At 43.6% G+C, this 17,357-nt stretch overlaps 1 protein-coding gene across 2 annotated transcripts in view; it reads left to right on the forward strand.

Moving 5' to 3' along the window:
* The window catches only part of LOC111952051 (VPS10 domain-containing receptor SorCS3-like), a 54,367-nt gene that overhangs the window by 17,921 nt on the left and 19,089 nt on the right, over positions 1–17,357 (forward strand). For both annotated transcript variants that reach the window (XM_023970490.2, XM_023970491.2), the window contains exons 2-5: positions 5,129–5,196; positions 14,689–14,782; positions 15,568–15,726; positions 15,925–15,998. In XM_023970490.2, the coding sequence (XP_023826258.1) occupies positions 5,129–5,196; positions 14,689–14,782; positions 15,568–15,726; positions 15,925–15,998 (395 nt within the window). The remainder of the gene's footprint in view (positions 1–5,128; positions 5,197–14,688; positions 14,783–15,567; positions 15,727–15,924; positions 15,999–17,357) is intronic.

Raw genomic sequence — 17,357 nt, forward strand, 5'->3', positions numbered from 1 at the left:
TACATATCCACTAATTCCAATATATCCATGACATTCCTGATTTCCTTAAGTGCCYGAGGGTGATAGTTTGTAGTGTGATWTCCTTTACGGTCCATARAGGTATTAACATCCCCCACCATAGTGTAGAGTTGATAAATTCTTATATATATTTTCAAAGAAGCTTGGATCATCATTATTTGGACCGTATAGGTTAATAAGCCATATCTGTTTATTGTCCAATAACATATTTAAAATAATCCATCTACYTTGATGATCTGTTTGGACAATTWAAAMATTTGGATCAAAATTAMTGTTAATTAATATCATCACCCCCCCCAAGTCCTTTTTCCACAAAACTTCATCTWAAATTGTTGAATGAGTTTCCTGTAAACAATAAATATTATATTCCTTCTCTTTTAGCCAGGTAAATACTGATTGTCTTTTCTTATTATCTGCTAGGCCATTACAATTATAACTGGCTATACTTATTTCACCACTTACMATAATGAGACACAAGATTCAATTATGTTTATCAAAATATATGTTTGTAAACGTACCATTAAAAAGTAACATGATGATTGAGTGTCTATAGCTGTACCATGATATTTGCATTGCTACTAAGTAAACGTCCAATTGGTCCCCACTATTCCACCCGCTAAAAGCCCTCCTCATCCCGAGTTGGGTTGTCAGCCCGGCAGACCACCCCGGATCCCATAGCCCCGGATAGACCGGGACACATCCTTTGGAAAGAGCACACAGTGTCACCCACAGAACAGAAGCAGATCAACCGCCAAATGCATTTCCATCACCCTCACCTTGATTTGTATTACATATAGCCATTAAAAAATATATGTGTGTACTGTATATATATATGTGTATATTTTTAAAAATCCTGTTTATCTTATTTTCCATAATTAGCTATTCATATTTGTAGTAATGTGGGCAATTTATGCAAAAGATTTTACCTCTCACCAGTCTCGCCATTACCAAAATTACATTATGGCAAGGAATTATTATATTAGCAAACAATTATTGTGAATCATCGTATATTGTCCCTAACATCTTTTACTCCCTCGCAACAGTTGGGATACACACACACCCACATACACACTCAACCCCTTTCCCCCACAACAACCATAGACTCAGATTCTTAACAGTTGCACCATCCCAGAGGCCAACTCAAGAAAGGTCTCGATTTACGAATGCATATATAGTTGCAGCTGTATGAGAAGGCCTGCAAAACCGAGCAAAAAAATGGGCAGAAATGGGGAGATTTGATTAACCATAGTCACGTTCTAGATGATGGAGGTCAGATATACCCCCTTCCCCTGAAACACCCACAACATTTACTTAAGTACTTTACACCATTGGCCGTTGGCCTATTTGACCCTGCACACAAATGGTGGGTTTGGCCTTAGAAAGAACAATGCATATGCAGAAAATACTGGTGTGCCGGTGGAGCTTTGATGTTATTGGGCTATTTTTCTTCCACTGATCCTGGGGCCCTTGTTAAGGTCAACGGCGTCATAGCCACCATTTGCCTTGATGACAGCTTTGCACACTCTTGGCTTTCTCTCAACCAGCTTCACCTGGAATTCTTTTCCAACAGTCTGCTTTTCCTTCCCTCTGCAGTGCATCTCATCCCAAACCATCTCAATTGGGTTGAGGTTAGGTGATTGTGGAGGCCAGGTCATCTGATGCAGCACTCTATCACTCTCCTTCTTGGTCAAATAGTCCTTACACAGCCTGGAGGTGTGTTGGGTCATTATCCTGTTGAAAAACAAATGATAGTACCACTAAGCACAAACCAGATGGGATGACGTGTCGCTGCAGAATGCTGTGGTAGCCATGCTGGTTAAGTGTGCCTTGAATTCTAAATAAATCACAGACTCACCAGCAAAGCACGTCCACACCATCACACCTCCTTTTCCATGCTTCGCGGTGGGAACCACACATGCAGAGATCATCCATTCACCTACTCTGCGTCTCACAAAGACACAGCGGTTGGAACCCAAAATCTCAAATTTGGACTCATCAGACCAAAGGACAGATTTCCACCGGTCTAAATCAAATCAAATCAAATCAAAGTTTATTTGTCACGTGCGCCGAATACAACAGGTGTAGACCTTACAGTGAAATGCTTACTTACAGGCTCTAACCAATAGTGCGGRAAAAAAGGTATGTGTGTGTGTAGGTAAGTAAAGAAATAAAACAACTGTAAAAAGACATTTGAAAATAACAGTAGCAAGGCTGTATACAGACACCGGTTAGTCAGGCGTATTGAGGTAGTATGTACATGTAGGTATGGTTAAAGTGACTATGCATATATGATGAACAGAGAGTAGCAGTAGCGTAAAAAGAGGGGTTTGCGGGTGGTGGGACACAATGCATATAGCCCGGTTAGCCAATGTGCGGGAGCACTGGTTGGTCGGGCCAATTGAGGTAGTATGTACATGAATGTATAGTTAAAGGGACTATGCATATATGATAAATAGAGAGTAGCAGCAGCGTAAAAGAGGGGTTGGGGGGGGCACACAATGCAAATAGTCCGCGTAACCCTTTGGTTACCTGTTCAGGAGTCTAATGGCTTGGGGGTAAAAACTCTTGAGAAGCCTTTTTGTCCTAGACTTGGCACTCTGGTACCGCTTGCCATGCGGTAGTAGAGAGAACAGTCTATGACTGGGGTGGCTGGGGTCTTTGACAATTTTTAGGGCCTTACTCTGACACCGCCTGGTGTAGAGGTCCTGGATGTCAGGCAGCTTTGCCCCAGTGATGTACTGGGCCGTACGCACTACCCTCTGAAGTGCCTTGCGGTCGGAGGCCGAGCAATTGCCGTACCAGGCAGTGATGCAACCGGTCAGGATGCTCTCGATGTTGCAGCTGTAGAACCWTTTGAGGAGCTCAGGACCCATGCCAAATATTTTTAGATCCTGAGGGGGAATAGGCTTTGTCGTGCCCTCTTCACAACTGTCTTGGTGTGTTTGGACCATTCTAGTTTGTTGTTGATGTGGACACCAAGGAACTTGAAGCTCTCAACCTGCTCCACTACAGCCCCGTCGATGAGAATGGGGGCGTGCTCGGTGCTCCTTTTCATGTAGTCCAATATATTCTCCTTAGTCTTGGTTACGTTGAGGGATAGGTTGTTATTCTGGCACCACCAGTCCAGGTCTCTGACTTCCTCCCTATAGGCTGTCTCRTCGTTGTCGGTGATCAGGCCTACCACTGTTGTGTCATCTGCAAACTTAATGATRGTGTTGGAGTCGTGCCTGGCCATGCAGTCGTGGGTGAACAGGGAGTACAGGAGGGGACTGAGCACGCACCCCTGGGGAGCTCCAGTGTTGAGGATCAGTGTGGCAGATGTGTTGCTACCTACCCTCACCACCTGGGGGCGGCCCGTCAGGAAGTCCAGGATCCARTTGCAGAGGGAGGTGTTTAGTCCCAGGGTCCTTAGCTTAATGATGAGCTTTGAGGGCACTATGGTGTTGAACGCTGAGCTGTAGTCAATGAATAGCATTCTCACATAGATGTTCCTTTTGTCCAGGTGGGAACAAAATCTTATTTTCAATGATGGCCTATGAACAGTGGGTTAACTGCAGTACATCATTCCATGTGTGTTATTTCAATGTAGAAAATAGTACAAATAAAGGAAAACCCTGGAATGAGTAGGTGTGTCCAAACTTCTGACTGGTACTACAATATAAATATTTATTTTGAGTTATATAATATACCTCTATTAAACATACATATATATTTATTAAATATAATATACCTTTATATATATATAATATACCTTTATCAGAAAATGTTGAGACATCCATGCTTTTCTAAATGGAAAAATACAAAACACCATTACTTTTTACAGAAGGGGGGTCCTTAGAGGAGCCAATGATGTGCTTTGGTGAAGTCACATCACATGCAACTCCTCTGTGTGGATCCCTTTCCCTCACATGCAGTATAGCTAGCTAAGAGCTAGCTACTTAAATGCTCAGAAAGTSATTAAATAATCTGTACATTTCTCCTTCAATAAAAAATGGAAACTCAATCTCTGGTAAATTAAGAGTTTTATTCAGCATTAAACCAAATGTTCATGGAATTTGTTTTTAGTAAATTGCTCAACTGTGAAACTACAATTCAATTGGGAGGGGCCTGAAAGTCATAGGCAAGAGACAATGAAGGCATCATTTTCTGTAATTTTTCAGTCATTTTGGCATGACTACTACTATGATCTATTTAAATGTATTTTTGTAAAATGGCCAGAATGATTTCTTCTTTCAAGAAAACATAATTTCAGAGACTGTGAAGTACTAAAAACCATATAATTTTAATTCAAACACCTCATTTCTAGTAGAAAACACGCGTTTGTATGATTTTAGTAATTGCCGTTGTATAGTCCTTCTCCTCTCTCCTGTCTGACCCCTCTATCATCTGTCATGCACCTTAAGCATTCCCAAAATAACTTTATAATGCCATTGGAGTGACAATAATGCATTTGAACACCATTTCACACTGCCCTCTGTGAATGTGTAGACATTTATGGCCAATATTTCCCTTCCCACAAACACTTTGTGTGCCCATCCACTGTGAAGACAAAACAACATAAGAGCAAAATAATGTACTTGTACAGTGCAACCATAACTAGTACTACAGCAATTGAATGCTTGTAGAACTAGAAAACCTAAATCAACACATTATTGGTTGAATACTGACTGTTCACATTTTTAAGTTGAAGTCTGCACTATGAAAAGTTATCTGATTTTATATATTTGAAGGATAGAGAGAGAAGGAGAAAGAGAGGGGAGTTAGAGATTGAGCGAATGAGAGAAAGAAAGGTGGGAGGACTGGCTGTACTTCATTTTGTTGTTCACTGAACAATTTTCTGAATCCGCTGAGGGACTGTCACACGACTTGACAGCTTGCATGGCTGTTCAGATCATTGCATCCAACAGACTGGCAGATCTAGACAACTTGTGGATCATTTGTCATTGTGCTGTCTTACGAAGATGATATTTTATGCTAATGTAGCAATCATAGTGGATATTTCATGCTGTTAGACACAGGTAATACATGTTGTAAGTGAACTTGATTGCAGACGTACAGTAGATGTGCCTGCAATTGCATATAATTAAAGTGCTTTTGTTGTTATTTTTAGGTGATCCTGACCTTGACGAAGCAGTATGACTTTAACTTGGGTGCTTTCACTGAGAGTTCTCTGTGGAGGTAAGACTTCATGAACATGTTGTAATTCATATGTGCTGAACCTACTGTAGGGCTCTGTTCTCTAATTTTGGTAATTAACAGGTAATCTATGGTAGATTTTGTAATTTATGCTTGAATAACTTTTAAAAAAWRTATTCACRTATAATATTACTATTTGTTATATCTGTGTCCATATTGTCCATACYTTTTTAGTGGATAGACCATATGGTTCAAGATAAAGTCGTGTAATTAATTTAAAAAGCATGTAATCATCAATGGCATTATTTTCAATTGACTGCATCTCTTCCAACTATTTACTTTTTTCAGACCTGCCACCAGTTTGGAGCCGAAACATTTACAAAAAAGACATACTGACATAGTAAAATAAATGAAAGWGTGTAAAAAAWATWAAATAAAGGAKATTGTTTGCTGAAACCCTCATATTAAACACCAATGTTATTCACTAAGTTGATGGTTTATATTTAGGATAATGTTTGACAGCTTTATCATTCTATTTGAAAAATWATTTCATTTCAATTGATTATTTTATATATTTTACATGTGATAAGGCTACAAACTTCTTGGAATAACCCTGGATTGTAAACTGTCATGGTCAAAACATATTGATGCAATGGTAGCTAAGATGGGTAGAGGTCTGTCTGTAATAAAGTGTTGCCCTGCTTTCTTGATATTGCTATCAACAAAACAATTCTTACAGGCCCTAGTTTTGTCGCACCTGGACTACTGCCCAGTCATATGGTCAAGTGACACAAAGAGGAACATAGGCACATTACATTTGGCCCATAACAGAGCTGCACAGCTAGCCCTTAAATGTACACAGAGAGCTAACATCAATGACATGCACGCCAATCTCTCCTGGCTCAAAGAAGAGGAGAGATTGACTGCATCACTACTTGTCTTTGAGAGAGGTATTGACATGTTGAAAGTACCAAGCTGTCTGTTCAAACGACTAGCACACAGCTCGGTACTCACCATCTACCCCGACCTTCCCAAATTCCCGGAGACAGTGGAACAATGGTTCTCCTGTGMGGCCCCGGGTTGCCTGGGAGTCCTACCGGAGAGTAGGAAACGAAGACGCTGTCGGAGAGGGAGACGGGGGGAGGGGGGCGGCTTAGTGAGATTGAGACACTGGGCAACCCGTCCTTCATTACTGAGCATACTACTCGCCAATGTTTAATCATTGGGAAATAAACTTGCCGAACTCAGAGCGAGGATCTCCTTCTAGAGGGACATCAGATTCTTTAACATACTCTGTTTTTCAAAGAGCTGTCTTTCCTCCAACATCCAAATGAATTATATACAACCAGCTGGTTTTACAGTTCATCGAGCGGATAGGAAAAGGGCTCTCTGGCAAGAACAAAGRMGGAGGGCTCTGCTTTATGACCAATAACAAGTGGTGCGACGGGGGAAACGTGCAGGAACTTGAGAGCTTTTGCTCTCCCGACATGGAATACTTGGTCATCAAATGTCGCCCTTTTTACCTTCCAAGAGAGCTCTCAGTATTATYGCCATGGCTGTGTACATTCCGCCACAAGCCTACAACAAAAATGTTCTCAAAGATCTTCATTGGACCCTGAAAAAACTGGAGACCGTGTACACGGAGGCAGCGTTCATTATTGTGGGGGACTTTAACAAAAGTAATTTAAGAACCGTGCTGTTACTGTCCACCTCACAGAGATTCTATGCTGGTCCACTGCTACATGCCTTTTTGACATGGGTATAATCTCCCATCCTCCTTTCAGCAAATCTGACCATGACTCCATTTTGCTTCTCCCTGCCTACAAACAAAGACTCAAGAGGGAATTTCTGGTGTTCAGGTCTGTACAATGCTGGTCTGACCAATCAGAATCCATGCTCCAAGACTGCTTTGATTACGTGGACTGGAATATGTTCCGGGTTGCCTCTGGGGATAACATCAATGAATATGCCAACTCCGTCACTGGATTCATCAAAAATGCATAGATGATGTGATACCGATGCTGTCTTTCAAAATGTATTTGAATCAAGAACTGTGGATTGATGGCAGCCTTGTCGGGAAACTGAAGGAGAGAGATGCTGCTTATGAACACGGCAAGGTGAACGTGGACGATTGTATGGTTAAATATTACAAATACGACCTACGCAGATCTATCAAGATGGCGAGAAACAAGTATAGGGTCAAAGTGGAGGAGCAATTCAGCTGGTTGGATGCGAGGCGTATGTGGCAGGGGCTCCTAACAATCACTGATTACAAAAAGAAAGCCAGGCACGTCACAGACACCAACACCGCCCTACCGGACAAGCTACATACCTTTTTCTCACGCTTCGAGCAAGAACATTCTGAGCTTCCGAGGAGAGTCCCTGAGGACAACGAGGACTACGTGCTTACGGTTTCCATGGAAGACATATGTAAGTCATTCAAATGTGTTAACCCTTGCAAGGCTGTCGGCCCAGACAGCACCCTAGCCACGTGTGCAAACCAGCTAGCTGTTGTGTTTTCTGACTTTTTTAATCACTCGCTAGCTAAGGCCGTTATCCGCACCTGCTTCAAGATGTTCACTTACATCCCTGTGACCAAGAAAGGGAAAGTAACTGAAYTGAATGACAACCAACCATTAGCATTCCCTTCCGTCATCATGAAGTGCTTCGAGAGGCTAGTCAAAGACCATATCAACTCCTTCCTCACTGACACACTCGACCTCTCCAATTTGCCTACTGTCCCATTGCACTGCACACTGCCCTCACCCCCCTGGACAAGAGGAATGCATATGTAAGGATGCTGTTCATCGACTACAGCTCGGCCTTCAATACCATAGTGCCCTCTAAGCTCACCACAAAGCTCACGGCCCTGGGACTGAACTCTTCCCTATGCAACTGGGTCCTGGACTTTGTGACGGGCCGCCCCCCGGTGGTATGCAACATTACCTCCTCCACACTGATCCTCAACACRGGGCCCCACAAGCGTGCGTCCCCTCCTGTACTCCTGTATACCCACGACTGCGTGGTCTCACACAGTTCCAACTCCATCATTAAGTTTGCTAACGACAGTAGTAGGCCTGATTACTAACAACAACGAGGTGGTCTACAGGGAGGAGGTTAGCACTCTGATGGTGTGGTGCCAGGTAAACAACCTCTCTCTCAACATCAGCAAAACAAAGGAGCTGTTTATGGACTTCAGGAGGAATCAGGCTGGGCACGTCCCCATCCTCATCCACGGGGCCGCCGTGGAGGCGGTCAAAAACTTCAAGTTCCTCAGCATACACATCTCCAAGGAGCTGAAATGTTCAAACCACACGGACACCATGGTGAAGAAGGCACGACAGCGACGCTTTAACCTCCGGAGGCTAAAGAAATGTSTTCTGTCCCCGAGAGCCCTCACAGTGATTTACAGGAGCACCACTGAGAGCATACTGTCGGGCTGTATCACAGCATGGTACGGCATCTCCACCGTCGCTGACCATAAGGCACTACAGAGGGTGGTACGCTCAGCCAAACGCACCATTGGGTGCACACTGCCTGCCCTCCAGGACACCTACAACAGCAGGTGTTGCAGGAAGGCCAAGAAGATCATCAGGGACCTCCCAAGTCATGGCCTGTTCTCCCCGCTTAAATCACTCAGAAGTGGGTGGTACAGGAGTATCATGCCTAAAACTAACAGATTAGCCAATAGCTTCTACCCCCAGACCATCAAGCTGAATAGTCACCACTAGTCAGCTACCTGCTTCCACTGACCCCTCCTGACAGCTTATGTAAATAAAGTATTTATGTTTTTATTTTTAATACATTTGCAAACATTTCTAAAWACCTGATTTTKCTTTTTCATTATGGGGTAATGTGTGTAGATTGATGAAGAAAACATTTAATKTAATACATTTTAGAATAAGGCTGTAACGTAACAAAATGTGGAAAAAGTCAAGCGGTCTGAATACTTTCCGAATGCACTGTACACGTTTTGGAGAGGTGCGGGGGGCAGGGGGCTGCCACCCTGGGCGCCAGTGAAGCAGCGGTAATAAAATAGCTGGATAAACTGTGATCGCCAGTCCAGGTGAAAAAAGTAACTCTTCCTATTCTTTCAATGCATTTTTCCACAAAAGGTGGGTAAACTATTGGGGGGAAAAGTGGATGAACTGTGTTTTGTGTTTATCCTCCACTACACCAYTGTTGGGTGCCCCGGGGAGCTGTTGTGGGGGGTTAAGTGCCTTCTTCAAGGGCACAACGGCATCAAGGATTAGATACCAGCAACCCTCCGGCTGCTAGCTCACTTCCCCTCAGATTTTTCCCATCGGATCCGGGATTCAAATCGACTCTCTAACCACTAGGCTACCTGCCTTATCTCAACTACCTTGCTATTGGTCAATGTTGATTTTCCTCATCCAGGAAATTCCCTGATGTTGGTTTTGATTGAATAATGCCCCTAACCATTTGTTGCAGAGCCAATACACACAGTACATGCAATAACTGCAGGCCAACCAATCCATTCACCCTATATCGTATGTTGAGTTACTGTATGCTGTCACATCATAAATAAGAATGGAATTCATTAAGGATTWTATGGAGGCTGATACGGTCTCTTGTATTTTTTCCTCTCACCTTTTCCTAAGCCCACAGGAAACTCATTTCATTTTGAAAATACACCTGACAAAAAGACCATCAGTTCACCAAGCAGAGAGACTCAAATTAATTTCTGTTTCACTAGAGGCACCGCTAAGATTTACACCCGACTTGACACGTTTTGAAGGCCAATATTGTGTACAGGTCTTCCATCATCAAGGTGTCTGGTTAACAATAGCACCGCCAGTAAATTAGACTCTACCTCAGGGGATGCGGCAAGGCTCTTAGTATGATATTAAAAAAGGAAAGCATTTGAATGTTATGAAAAGAAACAGAGTAAATGATATCTGTAATAATACGATAAAGGATTTATGGATATAGCCCCGGGGCACTCTGGATGGCAATGGGAAGATCAATTGGTGCCTCACGAAAGGTATCTTAACAAGCATCTCCTGCAGTACATGTTTTAAAGTAATGACTGCTTCCCTTAGTGAAGGAACTTCCCACTGTAATAACGTCATTTACGACGYCGTCTTTCCAAATACAGTTGGGGATATTTGTCAACCGCAATGAAGAGCTCTAAGACACAAATACAAAAGAGTTGAGGAGGAAACCTTTGCAAATGGTCTCAACAGCCAATGGAATGATCCAGCTTAATGCAAAAGCAGCGATAGCAGRCCCTGGGTTTCTATCCAATTATGCAATGAAATTACATTTGGGGGCGCTCAGGTAGAACTGAGAGAGACGAGTGGGTTGTGTGTTTGGTGAGTGTAATATAACTATGTAGAATAGAGAGGGAGGGAGACATATTTACCCTTGTTATGGAACAACACTAGGAGTTGTAGATAAGGGACAGAGAACGTTCAGAGAAGCAAATGTCTTTTAATGTCTTTCATTTGTTTGTTTCTGGGGGGCAATTCAGCATAGCCTACTGTGTGGACATAGAAGCTTAAATATGTTATCTCATAAAGCGCTTCAGGAATTTAGGTCAATCGTACACTCATTCAATTAAATAACTTACCAGACAAAATACACTTCATTCACCAAGTTGAAGCACAACAGAGTTTAACTGAATTCTGAAAGGTACTTCATTATATGAAAGAATGTAATGTAATCAAATGTAAAGAGACTGTCCTTACATCTTTTTTTAGCACACAAGGCGCAATTTAGAAATTTGGTTGTGCATCAGCAGTTGTTCTCTTGTTATTTCAGTCACTAGCTAGTCACATCCAATTGGCAACAGATTTTCATGTGAATATTCTAAAATGTGCATGAAGAAAAAATTCACATTTTCCCACCTGTGGTGTGTTTCCACCAAACTGACTTGTTGCAGATAAAAATGACTGCGTGATGACTAATGCACACAAAATGTACTTTTTCGTGTACGTTTTCATGTACCGAATACAAATGTAAAATGCAATGTGTTTCCATCGCATTTTCAACATTTACCAATAGCTTTGTCACAAAAACTGTTGCGTTAAATAGCAAATGTGCCTACTCTGGTCTGGGTATGTGTCACGCCCTGACCTTAGAGATCCTTTTTATGTCTCTATTTTGGTTTGGTCAGGGCGTGAGTTGGGGTGGGTATTCTATGTTTTATGTTTTGTAGTTCTATGTTTTGGCCGGGTAGGGTTCTCAATCAGGGACAGCTGTCTATYRTTGTCTCTGATTGAGAACCATACTTAGGCTGCCCTTTTTCCCACCTGTGTTTGTGGGAAGTTGACTTTGTTTAGGGCACATAGCCTTTAGCTTCACGGTTTGTTTTTGTAGTGTTTATTGTTTTGTTCGGCGTCATTTTTATTAATAAAAGGAAAATGTACGCTCACCACGCTGCACCCTGGTCCTCTTCTTTTAACGGCCGTGACAGAACTTACCACCAACAACGGACCAAGCAGCTTGGTAAGGAGGAGCAGCGTGTCCAGGATTCATGGACTTGGGAGGAGATCCTGGACGGTAAGGGACCCTGGAGGCAGGCTGGGGAGTATCGCTGTCCACGGGAGGAACTGGAGGCAGCAAGAGCAGAGCGGCAGCGTTCCGAAGGGACACGGCTAGCAAGGAAGCCCGAGAGGCAGCTCAACAAAAACAATTGGGAGGGGGCACACGGGGAGTGTGGCTGAGTCCGGTTGGAGACCTGAGCCAACTCCCCGTGCTGACCGTGGCGAGCGTCGTACTGGTCAGGCACCGTGTTATGCGGTGGAGCGCACGGTGTCTCCAGTGCKCGTGCACAGCCCGGTGCGCTACCTTCCAGCTCCCCGAATGGGCAGGGCTAGAGTGGGCATCCAGCCAGGTCGGAGGATGCCGGCTCAGCGCATCTAGCCGCCAGTACGTCTCTACGGCCCAGGATATCCTGCGCYGGCTCTGCGCACTGTGTCTCCGGTGCGTCTGCACAGCCCAGTGCGTCCTGTGCCAGCGCCTCGCATCTGCAGGGCAAAAATAACCATCCAGCCAGGACGGGTTGTGCAGGCTCTACGCTCAAGACCTCCAGTGCGCCTCCATGGCCCAGTGTATCCTGTGCCTGTCCCCAGAAGGACAGGGCCTCTTGTATGTCTCTCCAGCCTGGTGAGTCCTGTGTCTGCGCCTAGAACTGATCCTCYTGTATGTCTCCCCAGCCTGGTGAGCCCTGTGGCAGCTCAACGTACCAGACTGCCCATACGTCTCCTCCCTCCAGTGATGATCCACGGCACGAAGCCTCCAGTGATGATCCATGGCAAGAAGCCTCCAGTGATGATCCATGGCACAAAGCCTCCAGTGATGATCCATGGCAAGAAGCCATGGCAAGATGCCTCCAGTGATGATCCATGGCACGAAGCCTCCAGTGAGGAGTCATGGCACGAAGCCTCCAACGAAGGCCTCCAGTCCGGAGCCTTCAGCGACGTTCTCCAGTCTGGAGCCTCCAGCGACGTTCTCCAGTCCGGAGCCTCCAGCGACGCCCTCCAGTCCGGAGCCTCCAGCGACGTTCTCCAGTCCGGAGACTCCAGCGAGGGTCCCCAGTCCGGTGCCCGCTATGAGGGTCCCCAGGCCGGGGCCCGCAACGAGGRTCCCCAGTCCGGGGTCGACGACGAGGGTCCCCGCACCAGAGGTGCCACCAAAGTAGGGTGAGCCAGTGGTGGAGCGGGGTCTGCGTCCCGCACCTGAGCCGCCACCGCGGATAGATGCCCACCCAGACCCTCCCCTATAGGTTTAGGTTTTGCGGTCGGAGTCCGCACCTTTGGGGGATGGGTACTGTCATGCCCTGACCTTAGAGATCCTTTTTATGTCTCTATTTTGGTTTGGTCAGGGCGTGAGTTGGGGTGGGTATTCTATGTTCTATGTTTTGTAGTTCTATGTTTTGGCCAGGTAGGGTTCTCAATCAGGGACAGCTGTCTATCGTTGTCTCTGATTGAGAACCATACTTAGGCTGCCCTTTTTCCCACCTGTGTTTGTGGGCAGTTCACTTTGTTTAGGGCACATAGCCTTTAGCTTTACGGTTTGTTTTTGTAGTGTTTATTGTTTTGTTCGGCATCATTTTTATGAATAAAARGAAAATGTACGCTCACCACGCTGCACCTTGGTCCTCTTCTTTTAACGCCCGTGACAGCATGTGCGCTCAACAGCTGGCAGATATAGTAAAGAGAGGCTGTGTGGCTAGGCTACTCTACATTATGGGATCATTATGGATAATAATATATATGGAATATATATTTTTTGTCAGCAGCAGTCAAGCATCGATAATCTTGTCACCAGAATTACACCTTCAATATGTATTGGAAAGGAGCATCAAGATCACTGTGCACTTTCACCACCCTGTGAAGTTCATCATAATGAAAATGTTCTTCAGCCTAATAAACCACATTGTTTCCCAAGTCGTAGTGGGAGGACCACACACCATATCCTCGCCAAACTCAAAGTTAGGTTTTGCGGTCGGAGTCCGCACCTTTGGGGGATGGTTATTATCAATATTGGCGCATAAAGGYGTATTGTCCCATCACTGCAACTCCCATATGGACCTTCCTCTAACCCGGACGACGCTTGGCCAATTGTGCGCCGCCTCATGGGTCCCCGGTCGCTGCCGGCTGCGACATGCCTGGGATCAAACCAGGATCTGTAGTGACCACTGCGCCACTGGTCCATCTGTCGGGTTTTATAAAATTGTACCGAAACTTCCCGTTTTCATCACAGCTGTTGTGATTYTTTTCATATGCTATTACTTTTTTCGCATAAAACTGTGGATAGAAACCATGGCAAAATGAGTAGAATTACATGACATTTGTTATAAAATTGCAAAATCGTCTCTCCTCCCCATGGCAAAATGTGTAAAATTGCAGGAAATTGAAAACGTTTTTCTCTCTGCTGTCAAGAAGATGGCCGCTAAAATGGCTGCATGTGTGGATGTGGGTATGCTGACGCACTTTTTTGTGGCCCCGATCAAAGTTGCCCATCCCTGATTTAGACAGCAATGTAACAGAGGGGGAAACAGGTAAGTTGGAGAGAGAGTCAGAAGGGAAAATGCAGGGATTGAACTCTGGTCTCCGATGGGGTAAGTACAGTGCATTCGGAAAGTATTCAGATCCTTGACTTTTTCCACATTTTGTTACATTACAGCCTTATTCTAAAATAGATTACATTTGAAAAAATCCCTATAAATATACACACAAAACCTCATAATGACAAAGAAAAAATAGRTTTGTAGAAATATTTGCAAATGTATTAAAGCAAAAGCATAAATACCTTATTTAAGTATTATATAAGTATTCAGACCCTTTGCTATGAGACTTGAAATTGAGCTCAGGTGGATCCTGTTTGAATCCTGTCTGAATACTTTCTGAATGCACTGTATGTGGTAAGAGCAGCAGCCGGGCACGTTTCTGTTAAACCACASGCTCTGCACTTCAAAAGATATCTAAGTATTAGACTTACTCCAGCCATATCAATGGAGAACAACTCATACTGTGTTCCTTACATGGTCTTCTTTACTGTTCACAGATCAGTGGACTATGGGAGCACTTATATTAAACTGAATAAAAAGGTTGGGTCAACCTTGGCTTGCCTATACGTCTGCCCAACCAACAAGAGAAAGGTTTGTATCACATCTCCATGGTGAAGGACTCCAGTGAAAACCAGAATGTTACATGTTTATTCAGCTGTTCCTTAGCCTGGGTCTCTCTCTCTGCTTTAGTAAACTCCTTTGTTGTCTCAGTAGCGTTGGCTAAACCAGAAATACTCTGGCATCCAGTGAAATAAGTAAACTGATGGTGGCTTGTAGGACCATCTTAAAGTAAAGTTTATAGAGTATTGTTGAGTAAAGACTGAAGTTTCTGGAATGATGTTAACTCCAGTTAGAGGGACCAGGACAAGGACTCCAAAGAACATTTCAACATTTATTATCAGCATCATTCTTGGTATATTTCAACATTGTCATTCTTGGTATATTTCAACATTGTCATTCTTGGTATATTCACATTGAAGAACACAGAACACCCAGGTTAGTTCCTAGTGCCAATCGATAATCCTACCCAGACACCAGTTTATACAGATTTCTGCTACCTCACCTTACTAACTCCCCCACACTCACACTATTCTACTATACCCCACACTACCCTACTATAACTACCCCACAATGACTAACTACCTCACTAAAACTACCATACTAAAAAAACACTAAGATAGTTTACAACAAGCTGTAATGTTTTGTTGATCAGTTTATTATTGAAAAGGATGTTGGTACATCATGTCGCTTTTACTTTAATCAAAAATGCTTTAATGCTGCTGTTTATTCCTAATGCTGCACAATGACATCATGCAATCATATCCTCCGTTGAGCACTATAATCTATACTCTGTTTCTCTTCCTTTTGTACTTTAGATAATGATGCTTAGCGACCCAGAGCTGGAGCAAAGTGTACTCATCAGCTCGGATGAAGGTGCCAGCTTCGAGAAGTATCCCATTAACTTCTACATGGACGGTCTGCTGTTTCATCCAACTCAGGAAAACTGGCTGCTGGCTAGCAGTCCTGACAACAAGGTAGGCTAAGCGGTAGGACTTTTATTTCCATGTTGAATGGAAAATAAGTCTTTCAAGTTGAAAGAAGTCCAAAGTTGAAAGATAGAAATTCTGTTTTTGTATTTTGCTCTTTCATCACTTGTTCTGCATAACATAATTGTAAAGGTGGAATATACAGACATGATGTAACAATGTTTGATCAAATTCATGTTTTGTCAGGTGTACAGCACAATGGATTTTGGAAGAAAATGGCAGTTGGTTAGTGAGAATGTAACTCCTGGCCGGTTCTTCTGGTATGATTTCATTCCTGCCCATGTTTGTCAATATTCATTTAGRAACAGTCCTTTCGGGAAAACACTCCTTTAGCATTTGTATCTTATATAGAATCTCATATGCAAATTAGAAATGCTATCTTGCAGCTATCTTGAAAAATATTATGTAAAGCACATTGTCTTTTAGCCCCGAATTGGTGAAGATAAAAACAGAAACTAAATCATAATGKAAATTGAATGACCAACTTCAGTGTGTGGTCAAAAGTAATTTTCCTAATTAGTAAATGGAGGTTATGTATGGATCCCTACTGAACTCTGTCAGATGGATTTACTAGTGTCTGTCAAAACAGGTCTTGACAGATTATGACAACCAACCTACAGTACTTGAACCCATATCACGTAGCTGGGAATAATGGACTCCTCTTTCTAAAGCCCAAGAATAACATGTTGTTTTTGCTAGTTGTCATTCTGTAATTTCAAGTGCACGTACACAAGGCATATTGATGTGATGCAGTTTATCCCAGTCAGTCACGTTATGTGTCAAACCCAAGTGCCTCTCAGGCTGAAAAAGAAAGGACATTGTTTGGAGGACACCCTCCCCACATGAACAGCAAAACAATTGATGAATAAGGACAGCATGAATGGACTAATAGCACCCCACACAAGACTATAATGTGTTTGGAAAATGTATGGTTTCACGGATGAATTGTTTAACTGCTTGTATTTACTAAATGCATTACATGTTTTTGCCTCTATATAATGTTTTTAGAATAGTAACATATAATAGAGTTTACCTTTCCTTTATGCCATGTTAAAAATGAGAAAGAGAGAGAGAGAGAGAGAGAGAGAGAAAGAGAGCACCACAAACCTAAGTAATTGTGTAGTGTGGAGGCTTTCCCGCTTCTGTCTCTCTTTGTTTACGCTATCACAAATTAAGATGAATTGCTGAGGCTGGCGCAAATTGGAAGTTGGCGTACAGGAAATGGAGATGTGTTGTCTGTGCTGTAAAGCGAAACACAGAATAAGGCTGTCCATCACAGGCTACCACTGTCCTCTTAAGGCCATCCCCCTACTTCTAAATCGCTTGTCTGCCCCCTCCTCTTCCTCCCCCTCCTCCCCCTCCTCTTCCTCATCCTCTCCGCCCCCTATTCTTCCTAATCCTCCTCCCCTCCTCTTCCTCATCATCCTCCTCCGCTTCCCCCTCCTCTTCCTCCTCCTCTTCCTCCTCCTCCTCTTCCTCCTCTTCCTCCTCCCCTTCCCCATTCTCTTTTTCCTCCATCACCTCCACCCCCTCTTCCCCATCTTCTTCTTCTTCTTAGTCCTCCTCTAAATTGCTGTCCTCCTCTTCCCCCTTTTCATTCTCCTCCTCTAACTCCTCTT

The sequence above is a fragment of the Salvelinus sp. IW2-2015 genome, linkage group LG25, assembly GCF_002910315.2.
Source record: "Salvelinus sp. IW2-2015 linkage group LG25, ASM291031v2, whole genome shotgun sequence".
NCBI classification, from domain to species: domain Eukaryota; kingdom Metazoa; phylum Chordata; class Actinopteri; order Salmoniformes; family Salmonidae; genus Salvelinus; species Salvelinus sp. IW2-2015.